The sequence below is a fragment of the Xenopus laevis genome, chromosome 8S (genome assembly GCF_017654675.1).
Source record: "Xenopus laevis strain J_2021 chromosome 8S, Xenopus_laevis_v10.1, whole genome shotgun sequence".
In the NCBI taxonomy this organism is placed as follows: Eukaryota; Metazoa; Chordata; class Amphibia; order Anura; family Pipidae; genus Xenopus; species Xenopus laevis.
In genome coordinates, this window is record NC_054386.1 from 19,634,402 (window position 1) to 19,658,783 (window position 24,382).

The window sequence follows — 24,382 nt, forward strand, 5'->3', positions numbered from 1 at the left end:
AGAAATGCAATGTATAAAGGCTGGAGTGACTGGATGTGTAACATAATAGCCAGAACACACTTCCTGCTTTGCAGCTCTCTTGGCTTCCACTGACGTGACTTGAGGGGGGGGGCACATGGGTCATAACTGTTGCTTTTGAATCTGAGCTGACTGCTGAGGATCAATTACAAACTCACTGAACAGTTATGTACCATGTGGCCCCCCTTTCAAGTCGCTGACTAACTCAGAGTTAGAGCTGCAAAGCAGGAAGTAGTCTTCTGGCTATTATGTTAGACATCCAGTCACTCCAGCCTTTATACATTACATTTTTGGCTAACTAACTATATTAGAAACAATTTTTATTTTGCACAGGCAATCTATTTACACAGTTTTTATTTTCACACTGAACTGTTTCTTTAATGGGCAGCACATTGGAAAGCATTGTTGCCTTTCATCCCATGGTTCCCAGAGTGGATTCTAGCCATTGCACAATTTGCAAAGCATTTTTATTTTAAAAAGTGTATTTTAAAATAGGTTTTTAGAATTTTTTTTCAATGCACAAATTGTGCTATTTTTTGGGCTACTGTTGAAGGGCCTCTTGGCTGGTTTTGAAAATAAGACCTGCCACCCCTGGCTGTGAGGCTCAGCCCTGCCCACGTTTAATGGGAGCCCAGGCCCTTCAGCTGTACCAGTCGGTGGTAACGAATCCACGTGACCGTCACTCAAGTGAACGCTGTAGCCGAAATAGCTGTCCTGTCAGAGCGACATGCTGCATAGCTGCTGTATGTCTCGCCCGTGTGCGCAGGAGCACAGCGACCCATTTCGCCAGACGATGGCCAAAGCATTAGAGGTTACTTGGCGTCTCACTTCCCTACTGTCTCTCCCCAGCCCCTGAGAATCCCAAAACGCATCCATTGCCCCAATCATTGTGCCAGTTCCCTGGACGCGCTGTCCTTATATAGCCTGACAGCAGACGGCGCCCTGCCCCTGCCAATTGGCTCAGTGCAATGACACAGGAAGAGGGGGAGGATCCAGTCACGAATTACGCGTTTCAAATCCGGTCCCCACTGACAGCCTCCTGTTTCCAGAGACCCGATACCGGCACAGACACTAGCGACCCCTTTGTGTCCCTGGTAAGTGGTTCAGCTGGTTGGGCTAGGAGTGGGTGAGGCCAGTAAAGCTTGTTGTAGCGGGGAGTATCGGTGTATCTGTATAGCGGCGGGGAGGCTGGGAGCACGGGGTCCGTGAGGCTGCTGGATTCGGGGCAGCGCTGTTTCCAGAGCAGTATCGCTATGTGTTTTACTCAGACAGGACAGCAGGCTGAATGGAGACCCAGTTACTGGCTGTGCTGTAATAAACAAGCATGTGGGGTGTATAATAATATAATATGCATTGCGCCTAACTCTGGCATTGTAGTAACTTACTGAAAGTTATGAGTAGCGTTATGTGCGCAGGTTGTGTGTGTGTCAGTCAGGACTGCCAGGTCTAATTTTCAAAAACAGCCGAAGTCAGCTACTAAACCAGCCCAAAACCAGCCAAGAAGCTAGAAAAAAAGTAGCACAATATGTGCAGTGAAAAAATAAATGAATATTTATGAAAATATTCCTTTTTCAAATTTTTCCATAAAGCAAAATGGGACAGGTTTGCCCGTGACCAGGAGCGTAACTACAGCCCAGGAGGTATAGGGGCCCCATACGGCCCTAATTCATATACAATTTCAATAAATATTGAAAAAAAATTTTGGTGGCCAGCAGATTTTTGCCCGGAAATTGAAGAAAGTCGCCAGAAAATGCGAGAATGCTTAAAGGGGTGATCCACCTTTCAATTAACTTTTAGCATGACGTAGAGAGGGATATTCGGAGACAATTTGCCATTGGTTTTCATTTTTTTATTATTTGTGGTTTTTGAGTTATTTAGCTTTTTATTCAGCAGCTCTCCAGTTTGTAAATTCAGCAATGCGGCTGCTAGGGTCCGAATTACCCTAGCAACCGTGCACTGATTTGAATGAGAGACTGGTATATGAATAGAAGAGAAAGATGAGTAATAAAAATTAGGAATAACAATACATTTGTAGCCTTACAGAGCATTTGCTTTTTAGCAGGGGTCCGCGACGCCCATTTGAAAGTTGCAAAGAGTCAGAAGAAAAAGGCAAATAATTATAAAACTACAAAAAATAATCAAAACCAATTGAAGAGTTGCTTAGAATTGGCCATTCTACAACATACTAAAAGTTACCTTAAAGGTGAACCACATCTTTAAGAGTTATGGGAGGCCAAAATCTGGTAACTCCTGACTTCTACACAAGTCAGTCCCATTGCATGCTGGGTATTGTAGTCTTACATTAAACTTGGCAGTCTGGAAATTGTTAAACAAAAACTACATTACCCAACATGCATTGGGAGACGCAGGCTTGGCACATTAGGGCACGATAAACACTTTGGCTGGTACAAACCAGCCAAAGGCCCAAAAAGTAGCCCAAATCCGTACCTTGGCTAATTTGTACATTCAAAACCCGCCTGGGCTATAAATTAGTAGCCCAATTTGGCTGGAAAATTGCCAACCTGGTAACTCTTGTGTCAGTGTTACTGACTGTGCAGGAGTAGTAGGGCGGGGTGCATGTGGCACAGCTATTGGCTGTCCCTGGCAGAAGTGCAGGGTGCATTGAGGAATGTTATATTAATTGGGCTGCGGCAGTCTTGTAGCGGGCAGTTTGCACCTGGCAGTGCTAAAGTTGTTCCAGAGCGGTGCAGTTTGCGCCAGTGTTATTAGCTGTAGCTGGGCAGTGCACATTGTATGGGGAACTGTTACTGTTTCTCACACTGGTCCTTTAATATAAAAATGCAAGGGATACATTCTGTTTGATTGCAGCCAGTAAGCGACCTTGTGGATTTTCATGATACAAAGTGGGAAATCCAGTTACCTTAAAGGAGAAGGAAATGCTTGGTGCACTTTTGGGTGCCAAATGTTAGGCATCCCCAAGTGATTGTATTGACTTACCTGAAACCCCAGGCTGGTGCTCCTATCGGCAGAAAACTGCACCGGCCTGGGGTTATACCAGTAGGCACCACAGATTCCCTTCTGTCTTCTTCTTGCTTCAAATTTCCCCGGGGCAAACGCATGCGCAGTTGAATGAAGTAGCCGACTTTATGGTTAAAGTTCAGCTTTTTGTTCTACTGCTTATGTGCAACCGCGCGAAGAAAGAAGAAGACGGAAGAGGATCCCTCCGTGGTGCTCACTGGTATAACCCCGGGCCGGTGCAGTTTTCTGTTGATAGGAGCACTGGCCTGGGGTTTCAGGTAAGTCAATACAATCACTTGGTGGTGCCTAACATTTGGCACCCCCAAGTGCACCAAGCCTTTCCTTCTCTTTTAAGCACTACATACTGTATACACTTGCCATCTTAGAATCCATGTGCCAGTCATCAGTGTGTTGTATAAAATGACTGGCCTGTGCCAGTGCTGTTACGAAAGAGATTCTATGGCTGTTAGACCTTGTAGAGTATATCACTGTATGCACAATGTGAATATTATCAGATCTTAAATGTTTGCGCCATGTTAAACGGATTCTGTCATGATTTTTATGGTGTCATTTTTATTTCTAAATTACACTGTACTATGTAAAAATGTATTCCTGAACCAGCAAGTGTATTTTTTTTTAAAATTTATAATATTGGTATGTAGGCGCGATCTCGGATCATTTTGCCTAGTCATGTGATTTCAGAAAGAGCCAGTACTTCAGGATGGAACTGCTTTCTGGCAGACTGTTGTTTCTCCTACTGAATGTGTCTCAGTGGGACCTGGATTTTACTATTGAGTGCTGTTCTTAGATCTACCAGGCAGCTGTTATCTTGTGTTAGGGAGCTGTTATCTGGTTACCTTCCCATTGTTCTTTTGTAAGGCTGCTGGGGGGGGGGGTGATATCACTCCAACTTGCAGTGCAGCAGTAAAGAGTGACTGAAGTTTATCAGAGCACAAGTCACATGACTGGGGGCAGCTGGGAAACTGACAATATGTCTAGCCCCATGTCAGATTTCAAAATTAAATATAATGTAATGTAATGTTTGCTGTTTTGAGAAACGAATATAAGTGCAGAATTCTGCTGGAGCAGCACTATTAACTGATGTGTTTTGGAAAAAAAACATGTTTTCCCATGACAGTATCCCTTTAAGTACTGATTCCATTAGTCAGCGGAAATGTACAACAGTTGCTAACCTGGCATCTGGCTGGCATGGAATTTGGAACTCTGCAGCCTTTATTATGCCATGAATTGCATCTGTTTCATTCTCAGATCTGAGCTTGTTTCAATTAGTATCATTTCTATATTGTACAGTGTTACAGAAAAATACTGGCGATAAAGGAATAAAAGTTTTTTGCATAGTGTGCCACTTGTGAGATTTTTTGCCTAGCTTGCCTTGAAATAGATGCAAAGCAAGGCTGAATGTAAGCCGTGGTTGTAATAGGTGAATCCATTACAAGCTATAAGAAATTGTGTATTATTGTCAGTAGGCAGTATAACTGTAATGCTTGCTATATGCCTTCTGTTAACACACAATACCTGTATACATAAACTTAGATAGTGGAATGTGTGTAGGTAAGTTCCTTCCTGTAGTGTCTAAATCTGTATAAAGCATTGTCTGCTTTGTTATACTGTATATCAAGCCATTATTGATGGTAGCAAGCATAACACTCTTTTGCACAACAAATATAAAGTGTTGTGTTGTATTAAAGGCCCAATTAAAGATACCAGGTTCAGTTTAATTTACATTATAATAAATCCATTGCATAGAGTTTCAGCTCTATGGAAATATTTGCCTTCTATGTTTGTTCATCACCCTTTTCAAGTTACATCAAAGGCCAATGGCACACTTAAGCTGGCCATAGACGCAAAGATCTGATCATACGAATCAAGGATTCGTACGATTTTCGGAACGTGTGTGGAGAGTCCCGACATTTTTCGTCCAGCGGAGATCGGTCGTTTGGTCGACAGGTTAGAAAATTTCTGTCGGCTGCCGATAATATCTCTGTGTGTATTGACGATCGTACGATTTTCAGTGGGAGACTGTCACTAGCTTTGGTTGGACATAGATATCGTACGATTGTTGTCAGGGGCAGAACATTGCTGATCTGTTCTTTAACTAATCTGACTGGTAAGACTTTGATCTGAATGGTTAGTGGCGGGTTGGGAGATGGGAAAGTCCAATCGTACGATGATTCGTACGATCGGATCTTTGCATCTATGGCCAGCTTTAGGGGCACATTTACTATGGGTTGAATATCGAGGGTTAATTAACCCTCGATATTTGACCAGCGAAGTTAAATCCTTTAACTTCGAATATCGAAGTCGAAGGATTTACCGCAATTCATTTGATCAAAAACGATTAAATCCTTCAAATCGAAGATTTGAACGATTTTAATCCATCAATCAAACGATTTTGCTTGATCAGAAATTGCTAGGAAAGCCTATGGGGACCTTCCCCATAGGCTAACATTGGTGCTTGGTAGTTTTTAGGTGGCGAAGTAGGTGGTCGAAGTTTTTCTTAAAGAGACAGTACTTCGACTATTGAATGGTCGAATAATTGAACGATTTTTAGTTCGAATCGTTCGATTCGAAGTCGTAGTCAAAGGTTGAAGTAGCCAATTCGATGGTCGAAGTAGCCAAAAAAATACTTAGAAATTCGAAGTATTTTTAATTCTAATCCTTCACTCGATCTAAGTAAATGTGCCCCTTAACGTTTCCCTGCTAGCATATTTCAAGGGGCAGGCAGATGCCTAATACCGCTCTATACCTGTCAGTCATGAAATACATGAATTAAATCACCTGTAAGTGTTTGTGACAGCCAGTGTTTGGCCAGAAAACTTGCAGAAAAATATTTTGGTGTGAATCCAAAGATCATGCTCTAGCCGAAAAGGTGGGTGATAAAAAAGGGATAGTATATTTTTACTTGTAAATGGTGTCTTATAACAGTACAGTGCCATATGTTCTTTACATATTATTATTTATTAACATGTATTTATATAGCGTCAACATATTGCGTAGCACTGTAAAGTAAATGGGATGATACATAGAAGGGGAGTTCCGCTTGGCTTTAAAGGAACAGCAACACCACAAACTGAAAGTGTATCAAAGTAATTAAAATATAATGTACTGTTGCTCTGCAATGGTAAAACTGGTGTATTTGCGTCTGTGTGTTTAAAACACTTTAATTTTTTGTTTTACTGTGCCCTTTAAAGGGATACTGTCACGGGGGAAAAAATTTTAAAATGAATCAGTTAATAGTGCTAACTCCAGCAGAATTCTGCACTGAAATCCATTACTGAAAAGAGCAAACACATTTTTTTATATTTAATTTTGAAATCTGACATGTGGCTAGACATATTGTCAATTTCCCAGCTGCCCTCAGTCATGTAACTTGTGCTCTGATAAACGTCAGTCACTCTATACTACAAGTTGGATTGATATCACCCCCCCATTTCCCCCAGCAACCTAACAACAAAACAATGGGATGGTAACGAGATAGCAGTTTCCTGATAACAAGATAACAGCTGCCTGGTAGATCTAAGAACAGCACTCAATAGTAAAATCCAGGTCCCATTGCAACACATTCAGTTACATTGAGTAGAAGAAGGCTGTTTTCCTGCCAGAAAGCAGTTCCATCCTGAAGTGCTGGTTCTTTCTGAAAGCACATGACCAAGCAAAATGACCTGAGATGGCTCCTACACACCAATATTACAACTAAAACAAATACACTTGCTTGATCAGGAATTACATTTTATATTGCAGAGTGAATTATTTGCAGTGTAATTCAAAAATAAAAACTACACCATAAAAATCATGACAGAATCCCTTTAAGTGTGGGGGCAGGTGAGTTACTTAATGTCACTGCTTAATTGTCATAAAATGATTGCCTTAAAGGGCAAGTCAACCCCAAATAAAAATGTGCCTAATAAAAGAAAATATCATTCTAAGCAACCTAAGCAACTTTGCAATATACATTCATTACAAATTTGCTATAGTTTTTAATTTATTTGTATATGTATAGGTATTGAAAGCAGTGTTTGTTTCTATTCTCTGCCTTGATGGCTAAGACTGCTGATACAATGTAAGACAAGCTTCTGATTAACAGACCTGACTTTGCTGGGGAACCAAGACTTTTGCAACATTGTTTAAAAAGTAACAAGCAGGAGTTAAGCAAACATTTTTATAAATAACTTTAAAAGCACTGAAAAGTTTTAATTAATGTATATTGGAAAGTTGCTTTGAATTCTATTTTCTTTTTTAGGCATTTTTTTTATTTTGGGTTGACTTGTGCTTTAAATGAATATCAGCAGGCAGTTATGGAACAGATATCATCATTAGGTGCCAGCAGAGGCTTCAGCAGATTACCAATAAACATGATCCATTTAACATACTAGCACAGTAGGAGAATACCGGATGAAATAAGGTAAATAAATCCTTAATCCATTGGTACTAATGTTCATTGTGGCCAAAGCAGTATATTTCAGTTTTTCCTTATCTAGGGCCCTGCAGCCAAGCGTACATGATTTTCTTAGAACATGTGCATGTCACTGTGGATTAGCTGGTGTTTATTATTTATGGTTGAGTTTAAAGAATTCAGCTGTCTACCGACTCCACCCTCCCCAAACAAATCCAGACTATATGGGAGTATGGGGAACTGCCAGCCCAAAGGCAACCTTGCCAACATTCCTAAGTGTCAGTCTAGTAGAGTAGTTGTTATATGCAGACATAGCCCTGCCTGTTATTTACAAGAAAGCTTTCTCAGCAGTGCTGCAGCTATAGTTCTCTGTCACTCAAGCCTATGTTGACAGAAGTATACATTGCTGAGCCACAAAAACTAGTAACATATTAAAATATATTTCAGCCATTTCTTAAAATTTAAATAAGCTTAAATCTAAACCTAAACTCATAATAGCCACGCAGGTAGAAATTGATCATTTGTGATTGTTTTTTTTACCCAGTAAAAAGCAATGCAAATAAGATGCAAACTAAAATTGCTTCCTCTTTTATACAACAAATGCTTGTATGTTTCAGATATCAGCACAACAGAATTTTGTTGGGTCACAAATGGCATTGTAATTTCAACTTTAGTGTCATATATATCATAAATGTGTGATAGATAGATAGATAGATAGATAGATAGATAGATAGATAGATAGATAGATAGATAGATATGTTTAGATGGCCATCTTGAATGCTATTATTGGAGTACAGTGGCAGCTGTACCTGGATGGTGCCTAGAAAACACTGTCAACTTAATGGCCTTATTATTACAGGTATGGTATCCAGTATCCGGAAACCCATTATCCAGAAAACTGAATTACGGAAAGGCCGTTTCCCATAGACTCCATTGTATCCAAATGTTGTATCAAAATGTACATTAATGAAAATAATTTTGTAAATGCATTTACAACTGAAAGAAATGTTTGTTTATTTTTTTCCTCTGGTTCTGAGTCTTGAAGCAATGCAGAAGATTTTAGTTCTTTTCCAGGTCAGCTACATTGTCTTAAGAGCCCAAACCAGCAGTGCAGATCATATAAACAGCAAAACCGCTAATGTGTTCAGTTCCAGTTACATTTACATATAGCTTTAAAGTCACTTGTTTTTTTTTCTTAATGTTTACATTGGAAAGTTGCATAGACAAAATGTATAAAATAATTTCTAGCTTTGCTCCCAGTCCAGTCAAAACCAGTCCCATGTGAGCTGTAACCTACAATATATATCAGTCGAACCCCAGTCTGTAAAGTGATCATTACCACCTCAGTAGCTCAATATGGCTCATGTCCCTGAATTTTCAAGTGATTTGGTATCCTAAAGCCTGCAGTAGTGCATTGTCGCATCTAGCTAAAATGCACCAGTGCAGACTTTAGAGTTACCAGATCATTTGAAAATTCAGGGACAATAAGTTGCATGTTGCAAGGCTGCACTGAGTGTATGTAAATGAAATTGCAATCAGTGCAGCCGTCTAGCTGGATTTTCTAGACGTGTCCCTGAATTTTCAAGTGATCTGGTGACCCTACAAGTTGGAAACCTGTAGTTGCTCCATGAGTGTGTGTCAGTGCTGATATTTTTCCCATCACTGGTTTCTTGAGTATTAATTACACTTTGGATAATACCCAGCTGGGACTGGGACTCTAACACTAGAAATCTCTCTTCATTCCAAGTCAATGGCAACAGCCACCATTCATTGCAAATACCTGTGATTATGGACATCTGTTCAGGACTGGGAGCAAAGTGCAAAAATCATGGGGGTTTGTGCCCATTCATTGCACTCTGACAGTCTTGTAACTAATAAGTATCGTATAAATATGGCAGTTTGCACCAGTTCCTTGCTTTCTGATGTGCCAGACAGTAGTGGTAGTGGGTGGTATGGAAATCATGAAAACATTAAATAAACCCAATAGGATTGTTTTGCCTCAAATAAGGATTAATGATATCTTAGTTGGGATCAAATACAAGGTACTGTTTGATTAATATGGAGAAAAAGAATATATTGTTTAAAGGAATTGTTCAGTGTGAAAATAAAAACTGGCTAAATAGATAGGCTGTGCAAAATAAAACATGTTTCTAATATAGTTAGTTAGCCAAAAATGTAATGTATAAAGGCTGGAGTGATTTTATATATAACATGTCAGTCTGAACACTACTTCCTGCTTTTCAGCTCTCTTGGTTTACACTGACTGGTTACCCTGGCTACCAGGCAGTAACCAATCAGAGACTTGAGGGGGGGCCTCATGGGTCATTTCTGTTGCTTTTGAATTTGAGCTGAATGCTGAGGATCAATTACAAACTCACTGAACAGAAATGTACCATGTGGCCCCCCTTCAAGTCGCTGACTAACTCAGAGTTATAGAGCTGAAAAGCAGGAAGTTGGATTCTGGCTGTTTTATTAAACATCTGTTCACTCCGGCCTTTATATATTACATATTTGCCTAACTAACTATATTAGAAACATTTTTTATTTTGCACAGCCTTTCTATTTACACAGTTTTTATTTTCACACTGAACTGTTCCTTTAAATATGGGAGATGGCCTTCCCATAATTCCAAGCTTTCTGAATAACGGATCCCATAACTGTACAGTAATTATTAATTGCTTAGGCAGCACAATATTTTGTCCAATATTTAAAGCAGTAATTGACAAACTATATAAGATTAGAGTAATTTTACCTGTCTTCATATGTTTTTGACAACATTGTTATTATTATTATTATTAAGACATATTTATAAAAAGGCAACCTATTCCACAACATTGTACAATAAATGGCTGTATACACTGAACATACAAGAAAACATACAAAACAAACAATAACCAATACAAGAGGTAAAGAGGACCCTGCCTAAAAGAACTTAAAATCTTAAATTTATGACATATTGGGGCCAAACACAAATTTTGGGGAGGCTATGCCTTATTAAAGGGGACCCGTCACCAAAAAAAATCCTATTTTATCACATTAGTCAAGCAAAATGAACTTTAATTACACTATATAAATTATTTGAATCTTGTTTCCTTCAGTCTGGGAATTCATAATTATAGCAAGCAGGAAGCAGACATTTTGTGGACAGTGTTTTTAAAGCAAATCTTGTATCATCTCAAAATCTTGTTTGTGCACCAGAATGGGAGACCTGATGCCCATTTCCTTGCCCTGGCTACACAATTAAACGGTAAAGAGAACAGGGAAATGTGTGGAGAGCAGTGACATCTAGGAAGTGCTGAATGGAAAGTGAAAGTAATTGTCTGCCCTGCCTCTATGCCACTGGCATAGAGGAGGGGCAGACAATATTTGATTGACAGCTGAGATTTTTAAATGAGCTTACAACAGCTATGAATGCTTTAATAAAAAATAGAAATTGGATTTCATGTTTAATTTGAAAAGGACTTTTATTATACAGATTTGTGTGTCTGGGTGACAGGTCCACTTTAAGACTGATGAAATTCAATTGACTTGATTTAATTGATGAAAAAAAAGGTCACTCTTCGATTATTAGTCATGAGCAGACAAAGAAATGAGTGTTGAGAGCTTAATTTGGATAAGAGAAATGAACATTTATTTCAACAGAAGCGGCTACTTTGATTAAACAAAGATCCTTTATGGTAAGCTCAACCGCATGCTATGGAAAGGATCCAGCAGCATCCACAGTCAGTCTGCAACATTATAACATGAATGGAATAAGGCATGTTTGTTTTTGTAGAATAGCACAATTCAAGATACTTATTGTCCTTGAAAAGTGGTACTGATATAGTTGTTTTGTTTCTTGCTTCAGCAGTTTTTCAGTGTTTTATGAGTGAGTCTAGCAGTCTTAAAAGGAATTGTTCAGTATGAAAATAAAAACTGTGTAAATAGGTAGGCTGTGCAAAATAAAAAATATTTCTAATATAGTTAGTTAGCCAAAAATGTAATGTATAAAGGCTGGAGTGACTGGATTTGTAACATAATAGCCAGAACACTACTTCCTGCTTTGCAGCTCTCTTGGTTTCCACTGATTGGTTACCAGGCAGTAACCAATCAGTGAATTAAGGGTGGGCCACATGGGTCATAACTGTTGCTTTTAAATCTGAGCTGAATGCTGAGGATCAATTGCAAACTCACTGAACAGTTATGTCCCATGTGGCCCCCCTTAAAGTCGCTGACTAACTCAGAGTTAGAGAGCTGAGAAGTAGTGTTCTGTTATACTTCCAGTCACTCCAGCCTTTATACATTACCCATTTACTTAGCTCGAGTGAAGGAATAGAATAAAAAAAAACTTCGAATTTCGAATGTTTTTTATTTTGGCTACTTCAACCATCGAATTGGCTACTTCGACCTTCGACTACGACTTTGAATCAAACGATTCAAACTATAAATCGTTCGAATATTCGACCATTCGATTGTTGAAGTACTGTCTCTTTAAAAAAAACTTTGACCCCCTACTTCGCCACCTAAAACCTACCGAAGTGCAATGTTAGCCTACGGGGAAGGTCCCCATAGGCTTTCTTATGTGTTTTGGTCGAAGAAAAATCGTTTGATCGATGGATTAAAATCCTTGGAATCGAACGTTTCGAAGGATTTAATCGTTCGATCAAACGATTTTTCGTTCGATCGAACTATTTGCGGTAAATCCTTCGACTTCGATATCCGAAGTCGAAGGATTTACCGTATATAGTTCGATCGAACGAAAAATCGTTTGATCGAACGATTAAATCCTTCGAAACGTTCGATTCCAAGGATTTTAATCCATCGATCAAACGATTTTTCTTCGATTTTTTATTCAAAGTCGAAGGATTTACATTCGGCAGTCGAATATCGAGGGTTAATTAACCCTTGATATTCGACCCTATGTAAATCTGCCCCTACATTTTTTTACATTTACTATAGTAGAAACATTTTTTGTTTTGCACAGCTTGCTTTCCATTCTAATTATTGGGAGTTACTGTGAATATGGCACACTTTTATGACTATGAAGATTTTCATTCATCCAGGTCATGGTATATCTAGTATAGGTAAATTTAAAACAACTGGACTTGCTGAGTAATCAATGTAGACGTTTCACTACTCATCCGAGCAGCTTCTTCAGTTCAACTGACTGGTGTGGGTTCTCGCCATATAAATTCTTCCACTTATCCAATCACAATGGCACATTGTAACTCTTCAGAGAGGTTCACAATGTGCCATTGTGATTGGATTAGTGGAAGAATGGCGAGAACTTCCCACACCAGTCAGTTGAACTGAAGAAGCTGCTCGGATTAGTAGTGAAACGTCTTCATTGATTACTCAGCAAGTCCAGTTGTTTTAAAATTTACCTATACTAGATATGGCACACTTTTATGATTCCCACCTAAATAACGCTGGCAGCAAATTTAGACTGTGACACATGCCTCATGATGTTATCTATTAAAAGCAATTCAGATTTTAAATACATTTTCCAAATCTGTAAAAAGTAGTTGACCAGAACTTACATATTACATTGAATTGTTTTGAGCAAAATTCAGTTACATTGTATTGTTTGTGCCCTAATTTAATCATGCCAATGAGAGCAAGGCATATACACATGTACTAAAACGAATCCAGCAGCTGTATAAAAGATGCAACTTTTTTGGCATCCTCCAAGAGCAACAAGTAATCTGTTCTGTGTTTCTGCTTTCTTGGATAAATTTATGAGAAAAGTCTTTAATACACATAAACTGCAAAAATGTATAGTTTCTGTATCTTTTGGCAGCTGACAGACAAGGAGATTAGTCGCCCCGAGATTAATCTCTTCTAATGCAGGCTAATCTTCTATCCCGCTGGCAACAAAGTTAATCGTTGGTGGGAAAACATATGACTCGCTTTGGCTTTCCGAAGCCACCTGAAGTTTCTAACTGGGGGTAGAGATGTCGCGAACTGTTCGCCGGCGAACTTGTTCGCGCGAACATCGGGTGTTCGCGCTCGCCGGAAGTTCGCGAACGTCGCGCGACGTTCGCCATTTTGGGTTCGCCATTGTTGGCGCTTTTTTTTGCCCTCTCACCCCAGACCAGCAGGTACATGGCAGCCAATCAGGAAGCTCTCCCCTGGACCACTCCCCTTCCCTATAAAAACCGAAGCCCTGCAGCGTTTTTTCACTCTGCCTGTGTGTGCTGAAGAGATAGTGTAGGGAGAGAGCTGCTGCCTGTTAGTGATTTCAGGGACAGTTGAAAGTTTGCTGGCTAGTAATCGTTTTGATACTGCTCTGTTATTGGAGGGACAGAAGTCTGCAGGGGTTTGAGGGACATTTAAGCTTAGGTAGCTTTGCTGGCTAGTAATCTACCTTCTACTGCAGTGCTCTGTATGTAGCTGCAGTGGGCAGCTGTCCTGCTTCTGATCTCATCTGCTGACTGCTGCAATAACAGTAGTCCTTGTAAGGACTGCTTTTATTTATTTTTTTGTTGTTTTACTACTACTACTACTACTACTACTATAAGAGCCCAGTGCTATTAGTCTAGCAGTGTTGGGGAGTGGGACTGGTGTGCTAATCTGCTGCTCCTAGTAGTTCAGCAGCACCAACTTTAATTTTTTTTTTTTAATATTCATTTTTTTTTTATTTTACTTTTTTTATTTTACTACCGCTGTAGTAGTGTATAAGTTGACCTTTTAGGCATTATTTGCCCTGTAGGCATTATTTGCACAGTGTTTTCTTCAACCCGCCATCTAGCTGTGTGACCTTGTTCACATTCTGTCTAAATATCCATAATATTACCGTCTCCAGAAAAAACACCGGAGTGACTTTTTTCAAGCAGCCATAATATATTTTACGTAATCCGTATCCACCGCTGTAGTAGTGTATACGTTGACCTTGTAGGCATTATTTGCACAGTGTTTTCTTCAACCCGCCACCTAGCTGTGTGACCTTGTTCACATTCTGTCTAAATATCCATAATATTACCGTCTCCAGAAAAAACACCGGAGTGACTTTTTTCAAGCAGCCATAATATATTTTACGTAATCCGTATCCACCGCTGTAGTAGTGTATACGTTGACCTTGTAGGCATTATTTGCACAGTGTTTTCTTCAACCCGCCATCTAGCTGTGTGACCTTGTTCACATTCTGTCTAAATATCCATAATATTACCGTCTCCAGAAAAAACACCGGAGTGACTTTTTTCAAGCAGCCATAATATATTTTACGTAATCCGTATCCACCGCTGTAGTAGTGTATACGTTGACCTTGTAGGCATTATTTGCACAGTGTTTTCTTCAACCCGCCATCTAGCTGTGTGACCTTGTTCACATTCTGTCTAAATATCCATAATATTACCGTCTCCAGAAAAAACACCGGAGTCACTTTTTTCAAGCAGCATTCATATATTTTACGTAATCCGTATCCACCGCTGTAGTAGTGTATACGTTGACCTTGTAGGCATTATTTGCACAGTGTTTTCTTCAACCCGCCATCGAGCTGTGTGAGCTTGTTCACATTTTGTCTAAATATTGATAATATTATCGTCTCTAGAAAAACCACTTGAGTTACTTTTTTTCAAGCAGCATTCATATATTTTACGTAATCCGTATCCACCGCTGTAGTAGTGTATACGTTGACCTTGTAGGCATTATTTGCACACTGTTTTCTTCAACCCGCCATCGAGCTGTGTGACCTTGTTCCCATTCTGTCTAAATATCCATAATATTACCGTCTCCAGAAAAAACACCGGAGTCACTTTTTCAAGCAGCATTCATATATTTTACGTAATCCGTATCCACCGCTGTAGTAGTGTATACGTTGGCCTTGTAGGCATTATTTGCACACTGTTTTCTTCAACCCGCCATCGAGCTGTGTGAGCTTGTTCACATTTTGTCTAAATATTGATAATATTATCGTCTCTAGAAAAACCACTTGAGTTACTTTTTTTCAAGCAGCATTCATATATTTTACGTAATCCGTATCCACCGCTGTAGTAGTGTATACGTTGACCTTGTAGGCATTATTTGCACACTGTTTTCTTCAACCCGCCATCGAGCTGTGTGACCTTGTTCCCATTCTGTCTAAATATCCATAATATTACCGTCTCCAGAAAAAACACCGGAGTCACTTTTTTCAAGCAGCATTCATATATTTTACGTAATCCGTATCCACCGCTGTAGTAGTGTATACGTTGGCCTTGTAGGCATTATTTGCACACTGTTTTCTTCAACCCGCCATCGAGCTGTGTGACCTTGTTCCCATTCTGTCTAAATATCCATAATATTACCGTCTCCAGAAAAAACACCGGAGTCACTTTTTTCAAGCAGCATTCATATATTTTACGTAATCCGTATCCACCGCTGTAGTAGTGTATACGTTGGCCTTGTAGGCATTATTTGCACACTGTTTTCTTCAACCCGCCATCGAGCTGTGTGACCTTGTTCCCATTCTGTCTAAATATCCATAATATTACCGTCTCCAGAAAAAACACCGGAGTCACTTTTTTCAAGCAGCATTCATATATTTTACGTAATCCGTATCCACCGCTGTAGTAGTGTATACGTTGACCTTGTAGGCATTATTTGCACACTGTTTTCTTCAACCCGCCATCGAGCTGTGTGACCTTGTTCACATTTTGTCTAAATATTGATAATATTATCGTCTCTAGAAAAACCACTTGAGTTACTTTTTTTCAAGCAGCATTCATATATTTTACGTAATCCGTATCCACCGCTGTAGTAGTGTATACGTTGACCTTGTAGGCATTATTTGCACACTGTTTTCTTCAACCCGCCATCGAGCTGTGTGACCTTGTTCACATTTTGTCTAAATATTGATAATATTATCGTCTCTAGAAAAACCACTTGAGTTACTTTTTTTCAAGCAGCATTCATATATTTTACGTAATCCGTATCCACCGCTGTAGTAGTGTATACGTTGACTTTGTAGGCATTATTTGCACAGTGTTTTCTTCAACCCGCCATCTAGCTGTGTGTATTATCGTTTCCAGAAAAACCAACTGAGTTTTTGTTGTTGTTGTTGTTTTTTTAAAAATAATGCCAGGCAAAGGCAGGCCGCCACGCAGAGGCCGTGCTAGGGGCCGTGCTGCTATGCAATCCTGTGGCCCTAGCAAATTGCCCAGTTTTAAAAAGCCAATGACCCTGAACTCCCAAAATGCTGAAGAGGTAGTTGACTGGCTTACACAGCACACCCCATCCTCTACCGTTTCTAACTTTACCACAACATCCTCCTCATCCTCCACTGCTATGGCCACCCCACGTAACACTTCCTCCACCACCGGTGCCCCTTCTTCACTGGGGTCAGAGGAGTTATTTTCCAATGAGTTTCTTGAACTGAGTAATGCGCAACCATTATTGCCAGAAGAAGATGAAGGAGATGAGGACCTTACACCAGATTTAATTCTGGCAGAGAACACGATAGAGATGGACATAATGAGTGATGAGGAGGAGGTCCCCGCTGCTGCTTCCTTCTGTGATGTGTCAGAAGAAATTGATGCATCTGAGGAGAATGATGATGAGGAGATTGATGTTTTGTGGGTGCCTAGTAGAAGAGAGCAAGAGGAGGGTAGTTCAGATGGAGAGACGGAGAGTCAGAGAGGCAGTAGGAGAATAAGACTTAGAAGAAGCAGGGAGGACAGCCCGCAGGGATCAGCAGGGCAACAACATGTATCGGCACCTGTGTGCAGCCGGCCAACGCACCCGCCATTGCCGCCAATACCGCCAACTCCGCCAACTTCTACTGTTACCGCCAGATCGCACACTTCCAAAAAGTCAGCAGTGTGGGATTTTTTAATGTGTGTGCCTCTGACAAAAGCATTGTAATTTGCAATGAGTGCAGTCAGAAACTGAGCCTTGGTAAGCCCAACAGCCACATAGGTACAACTTCTATGCGAAGGCACATGAGCGGCAAGCACAAAGCACTTTGGGAGCAACACCTCAAAGGCAACAGGCAAACTAAAAGCCACACTCCTTCTGGTCCAGCATCTTACTGCTCTACCTCTGCTCTCCTTGACCCGTCTGAACCACCCTCCACTCCGCCTTCCACCTTGACCACCTGTTCCCATTCCCAGTCATCTGCCACCAGCCAAGTTTCTGTGAAGGCCATGTTTGAGCGTAAGAAGCCAATGTCTGACTGTCACCCCCTTGCCCGGCGTCTGACAGCTGGCTTGTCTGCACTCTTAGCCCGCCAGCTTTTACCATACCAGCTGGTGGACTCTGAGGCCTTCCGCAAATTTGTAGCAATTGGGACACCGCAGTGGAAGGTACCCAGCCGCAATTTTTTTTCTAAAAAGGGAATACCACACCTGTACCAACATGTGCAGAGCCAAGTTACCGCATCTCTGTCACTTAGTGTTGGGCCAAAGGTCCATATGACTACTGACGCATGGTCCTCCAAGCATGGTCAGGGCAGGTATGTCACCTACACTGCCCACTGGGTGAACTTGGTAATGGCTGGGAAGCAGGGAATGGGTAGCTCAACAACAACAGTGGAGTTGGTGTCACCGCCACGGATTGCACGCGGTTCTGCCACCACCTCTACTCCTCCATCGCTCTCTACCTCGTCTTCTTCTTCTTCTTACTCTGCTGCTGGGTCCTCCTTCTCCTCCTCCACACCTGTGCACCCCCAGCTCCCCCTAGGCTATTCGACGTGCCAGGTACGCCGTTGTCACGCTGTCTTGGGGATGACGTGCCTGGAAAGCAAAAACCATACCGGATCTGTACTCCTGTCATCTCTGCAGTCACAGGCCGATCGGTGGCTGACCCCACACCAACTGCAGATCGGAAAAGTGGTGTGTGACAATGGAAGCAATCTGTTGGCAGCGTTGAGACTAGGCAATTTAACACATGTGCCCTGCATGGCACATGTGTTAAATTTAATAGTCCAACGTTTTGTCTCCAAGTACCCAGGATTCCAGGACGTTCTCACCCAGTCCAGAAAGGTGTCGGCCCATTTCAGACGTTCCTACACAGCCATGGCACGCCTTGCTGACATTCAGCAGCGCTACAACATGCCAGTCAGGCGTTTGATTTCTGACAGCCAGACTCGCTGGAATTCAACGCTCCTTATGTTGGAACGTCTGCTGCAACAACAAAGGGCCGTCAACGAGTACCTTTTTGAACTGGGTGGTAGGACTGGATCTGCACAGCTGGGGATTTTTTTCCCCCGTTACTGGGTGCTTATGCGCGATGCCTGCAGGCTCATGCGACCTTTTGAAGAGGTGACAAATATGGTCAGTCGCACCGAAGGCACCATCAGCGACCTAATACCCTTCGCTTTCTTCCTGGAGCGTGCCGTGCGACGAGTGACAGATGAGGCTGTAGACCAGCGTGACGAGGAGCTGGAAGCGCACGATTTCTGGTCGGAATCACCAGAACGAACCCAGGCACCTGCTGCAACGCAGGGAGAGGTGCCAGAAGTGGAGTCAGAGGAGGAAGGTGGCTTTGTGGAGGAGGAGGAGGAGGACCAACAGGAGCAGGCTTCCCAGGGGGCTAGTGGTGACCTTTTGGGGACCCCTGGTCTTGTACGTGGCTGGGGGGAGGAGACCGTGGATGATGCAGTCCTTGATAATGAGGAAGCGGAGATGGATAGCTCTGCATCCAACCTTGTGAGAATGGGGTCTTTCATGCTGTCATGCCTGTTGAAGGACCCCCGTATCAAGAGGCTTAAGGAGAAGGACCTGTACTGGGTCGCAACGCTACTAGACCCTCGGTACAAGCATAAAGTGTCAGAAATGTTACCAACATACCACAAGTCCGAAAAGATGCGGCATTTACAAACCAGCCTGCAAAACATGTTGTACAATGCTTTTAAGGGTGATGTCACTTCAGGAACTCATCAACATTCCAGGGGCAGAGGTGCCAGTAATCCTGCCACGAGCACACCTGCAAGGACAAAGCCCTTTGGCCAGTCTGTAACGTCAGACATGCAAATGTTTTTCTGTCCAAGGCAGCGCCACAACCCTTCTGGATCCACCCTCAAAGAACGCCTCGACCGGCAGGTAGCGGACTACCTGGCATTAACTGCAGATATCGACACTCTGAGGAGCGATGAACCCCTGGACTACTGGGTGCGCAGGCTTGATCTGTGGCCAGAGCTGTCACAATTTGCCATGAACCTCTTGTCTTGCCCAGCCTCAAGTGTGCTCTCAGAAAGGACCTTCAGTGCAGCAGGAGGGATTGTAACTGAGAAGAGAACTCGCCTAGGTCACAAAAGTGTCGATTACCTGACCTTTATTAAAATGAATGAGGGGTGGATCTCGGAGGGTTACTGCACGCCGGAAGACTTGTTCTGACTTCTATGCAGCTGTCCTTCTCTTCAAGCCTCATGACTCCACACACAGCTGTCCTTTAGCGTCCTCCTCCTCCCTCCGCCACCGTTACAAACTAGGGTGCAAACCCTACTGGTTTAATTTTTTCTGGCCTCTGTGCTTCAGTGGCTGCAACCAAAAAAACTGGGCAAACAATGTCTACAAGGTCAACGTATGGCAAAAAATGACTATTTTCAGCATTTATATGGCATATTTTTTCTGGCAACTGTGCTTCAGTGGCTGCATCCAAAAAAATGCATATTTTCTGCATTTATATGGCATAATTTTTCTGGCCTCTGTGCTTCAGTGGCTGCAACCAAAAAAATGCATATTTTCTGCATTTATATGGCATAATTTTTCTGGCCTCTGTGCTTCAGTGGCTGCAACCAAAAAAATTTATGTTTTCAGCATTTATATGGCATAATTTTTCTGGCAACTGTGCTTCAGTGGCTGCGACCAAAAAAATGACTATTTTCAGCATTTATATGGCATATTTTTTCTGGCCTCTGTGCTTCAGTGGCTGCGGCCAAAAAAACTGGGCAAACAATGCCTACAAGGTCAACGACGTTGACCTTGTAGGCATTGTTTGCCCAGTTTTTTTGGCCGCAGCCACTGAAGCACAGAGGCCAGAAAAAATATGCCATATAAATGCTGAAAATAGTCATTTTTTGCCATACGTTGACTCAACGTATATGGCAAAAAATGACTATTTTCAGCATTTATATGGCATATTTTTTCTGGCAACTGTGCTTCAGTGGCTGCGACCAAAAAAATGCATATTTTCTGCATTTATATGGCATAATTTTTCTGGCCTCTGTGCTTCAGTGGCTGCAACCAAAAAAATTTATATTTTCAGCATTTATATGGCATAATTTTTCTGTCAACTGTGCTTCAGTGGCTGCGACCAAAAAAATGCATGTTTTCTGCATTTATATGGCATAATTTTTCTGGCCTCTGTGCTTCAGTGGCTGCAACCAAAAAAGTTTATATTTTCAGCATTTATATGGCATAATTTTTCTGTCAACTGTGCTTCAGTGGCTGCGACCAAAAAAATGCATATTTTCTGCATTTATATGGCATAATTTTTCTGGCCTCTGTGCTTCAGTGGCTGCAACCAAAAAAATTTATATTTTCAGCATTTATATGGCATAATTTTTCTGGCAACTGTGCTTCAGTGGCTGCGTCCAAAAAAACTGGGCAAACAATGTCTACAAGGTCAACGTATGGCGAAAAATGACTATTTTCAGCATTTATATGGCATATTTTTTCTGGCAACTGTGCTTCAGTGGCTGCGTCCAAAAAAACTGGGCAAACAATGCCTACAAGGTCAACGTATGGCAGTTGTTTAAAGAGAACAGCAGATTACTAGCCAGCAAAGCTACCTAAGCTAAAATGTCCCTCAAATCCCTGCAGACTTCTGTCCCTCCAATACAGAGCAGTATCAAGCAGATTACTAGCCAGCAAACTTACTATCATCTGTCCCTGAAATCACTAACAGCTCTCCCCCTACACTATCTCTTCCAAGCACACACAGGCAGATTTTTCAGATACATTTTTGCCCTTGATCCCCCTCTGGCATGCCACTGTCCAGGTCGTTGCACCCTTTAAACAACTTTAAAATCATTTTTCTGGCCAGAAATGTCTTTTCTAGATGTTAAAGTTCGCCTTCCCATTGAAGTCTATGGGGTTCGCGAACCGTTCGCGAACCGCTCGCGTTTTTGCGCAAGTTCGCGAATATGTTCGCGAACTTTTTTTCCGACGTTCGCTACATCCCTAACTGGGGGGACCTAGAAAAGCCAAAGTGACTTGTATGTTTTCCCACCAGCGTTAAAGTTATTGCCAGTGGGAAAGCATTCGGAAGAGATTAATCGCCCTTGTTAGAGGAGATTAATCATGGGGATACTAATCTCCTCACCCGTTAGGGCCTTTAGGGGAAAAAGCTCTAGACCTCCATTGGGACTAGTGATTATAAGATGAACTAGAAATGAACTTACTAACAAATGCATCTGTGCTGCAGGTTGGGCACACTACTTTACTGTGAGAGTAAACTCTGAATTTTAAACCAAAGAGAAGAAACAATGTGTGACTGGGGCATATCATCATTACACAGAAAAACAGAGGTCAAAAAAAAACATGGCATCTAATGGGACTTCTAATAATAAAACTCCTTGGGGCTTATGTAATAAAAGTCACTATGTTTTCCCAGGAGCAGTTACCCATAGCAACCGATCAGTAGGTAGCATTTACTGGTCACCTGTTTAAAAGCAAACATTGGTTGCTATGGGTTACTGCTCCTGGGCAAACTTAGTGATTTATTACAAATGTGGTTTAAGTGTTAATGCAGGACCAATAGGAAAAAAGAGTGTGTAGGCACACTGGAGGTCATTTATCAACACTGGGCAAATTTGCCCATGGACAATAACCCATGGCAACCAATCAGATTGTTGCATTCATTGTTCTACTTGCAGCTGGCTTTTAAAACCTAATCACTGATTGGTTGCTATGGGTAACTGCCCATGGGCAAATTTGCCCAGTGTTGATAAATGAGCCCCACTGTCTCATAAAGTAAAAGCCACCATTTATTTTACCATTAAAAACAAGTGGCTGCTGTGTAATGGATACCTAACGTGTTTCGGGAAACCCCCTTAATCATAGGCTTTATTACATATGGGGGTTTATGTTTTTATTGGGAGAGATTAGTGATGAGCAACATTTTACTCCAGATTTCACCGCCATGACTCCAATGTATTGTAAAAAAAAAAAAAAAAAAAAAGTTGTGCAGTGAAAAAAAAGCCTGTCGCTGATTTTTCTGCAAAGTGAAACTGTACAAATTTGCACTGCAAAAGATACATTACCTTTTTTATAATGCAGACGTTTTAGTAATAAAAGTTGATATCACTAGAACTGATTATAACTGGCCTGTTTTACAGGACATTTAGGGTTGTTGCGTATTTGTATTGATTGATATATCATATAATCAGTATAACACAGTGGGAGTGGCAGTCAATTTCGATAGTTCAAGTTAAGTGGTAGAAGAGTATATAACTTCCCTTATTCTTCCTGCTGATGAATTACCGGGAACTTTAGTTTATCAGATCTGGGCTAATGTAAAAGGGCACCCAAGGCAAGCCCACCCCGGCCGATTCATGGTCAGAAACTGAGCACAGAGCCAAAGTTAGAGGCAACAGGTACATGCAGTTGCACCCTAGGCATGTGTATTTTCTGCCTACCCCTAGTTCCTCCTAGTTTACTGCTGTACTGCAAGTTGGAGTGCCTAACAACAGAACTGGGAAGGTAACCAGATATGGAAAGGTAACCAGATAACAACTCCCAGACACAAGATAACTGCTCCCTGGTAGATCTAAGAACAGCACTCAATAGTAAAATCCAGGTCCCACTGAGACACATTCAGTTACATTGAGTAGGAGAAACAACAGCCTGCCAGAAAGCAATTCCATCCTAAAGTGCTGGCTCTTTCTGAAAGCACATGACCAGGCAAAATGACCTGCGATGGCTGCCTACACACCAGTAATACTAAAAAAAAAATACACATGTCGGTTCAGGAATTAATTTTATATTGTAGAGTGAATTATTTAGAATTTAGAAATAAAAACTACATCATAAAAATCATGACATCATAATTATAGTACAAATAGCACTTTTAGATTGTGGCTCAGGTGAGCAGGGCAATGCAATCCAAGTTATATGTTGCAACTCTTCATAAATAATGATGATCTCCTGATTTAGACCGGATACATTTGTAAATGCCATGTAAATGTACCTACCACACTGGGATACAGGTACAACCAATCAAGTTTATGCTAGGTTAGGGGGGTTTGTAGGGTTCGGCCTACACAGAAGTAAGTCTGTTTCCAAGAACAATACTTAATTTTGGATTGTATTTAACAACTCTTTTACCGCTATATGCCAGGTTCAATTACTATATAAATTGTTTTAGATTTTCCAGTTGATTTTGGTTTATGTAGTTTATCTTTGGTTTTGTTTTAGAATTAAAAAGGGTGTGGTTTATATTTTTGAGCTTTGGCAGTGATAAAAGACCTTGTATGTTGTGTACTGTGTGTTCAACATGGAAAATCCATTAGTACAGAGGAGTCGGTGGTACCATAAACTGAGAGTCGGAGGTACCATAAACGGAGGAGTCGAAGATACCTTAAACTTAAAAAAAAATTAATAGTGTCTTATGTATAAGATAACATAACATTTAAAGGGGAATGTAATATGTTTCGCTAGCGCAAAAAAAACCTGCTCAAAGACGATTGCGACCGTTAGCGACCATGGTTGCTTCCTTTTTGACTGATTAGAGACCAACATCTTCATCGCAAAGTTTGCAAACAAATAGTTTTTGCGAACGGTCGCAGTGGATGTAATAACATTTTGCAATCGCAAAAGCTGTTTTGTGACAATATATTTGAAGAAACTCCAGAGCAGGTGTTAATTCACTAAGATTCGTAGTTGCGCCAGGCATAAGTTCACCGCACTTCGCCAGGCATAGTTTATCTAGCGCTCCGCAAATCCACTAAAATCCGAAGTTGCGCTCAGGGGTAGCGTAAGGTTGCGAAGTTGCGCAAGCGTTGATTCGCTAAGTGAAGCGAAGTTACGCTAGCGATGGTTAATTTGCATACGGCACCAAATTCAAATTTCAATG

At 41.2% G+C, this 24,382-nt stretch overlaps 1 protein-coding gene across 2 annotated transcripts in view; it reads left to right on the forward strand.

Moving 5' to 3' along the window:
• Positions 1-749: 749 nt before the first annotated feature.
• The window catches only part of syne3.S (spectrin repeat containing, nuclear envelope family member 3 S homeolog), a 77,126-nt gene continuing 53,493 nt past the window's right edge, over positions 750-24,382 (forward strand). Inside the window, exon 1 of one of the 2 annotated variants that reach the window (XM_018232400.2) lies at positions 750-1,112. In XM_018232400.2, the coding sequence (XP_018087889.1) occupies positions 987-1,112 (126 nt within the window). In that variant the 5' untranslated portion in view covers positions 750-986. The remainder of the gene's footprint in view (positions 1,113-24,382) is intronic. The other variant, XM_018232401.2, reaches the window with a different exon arrangement.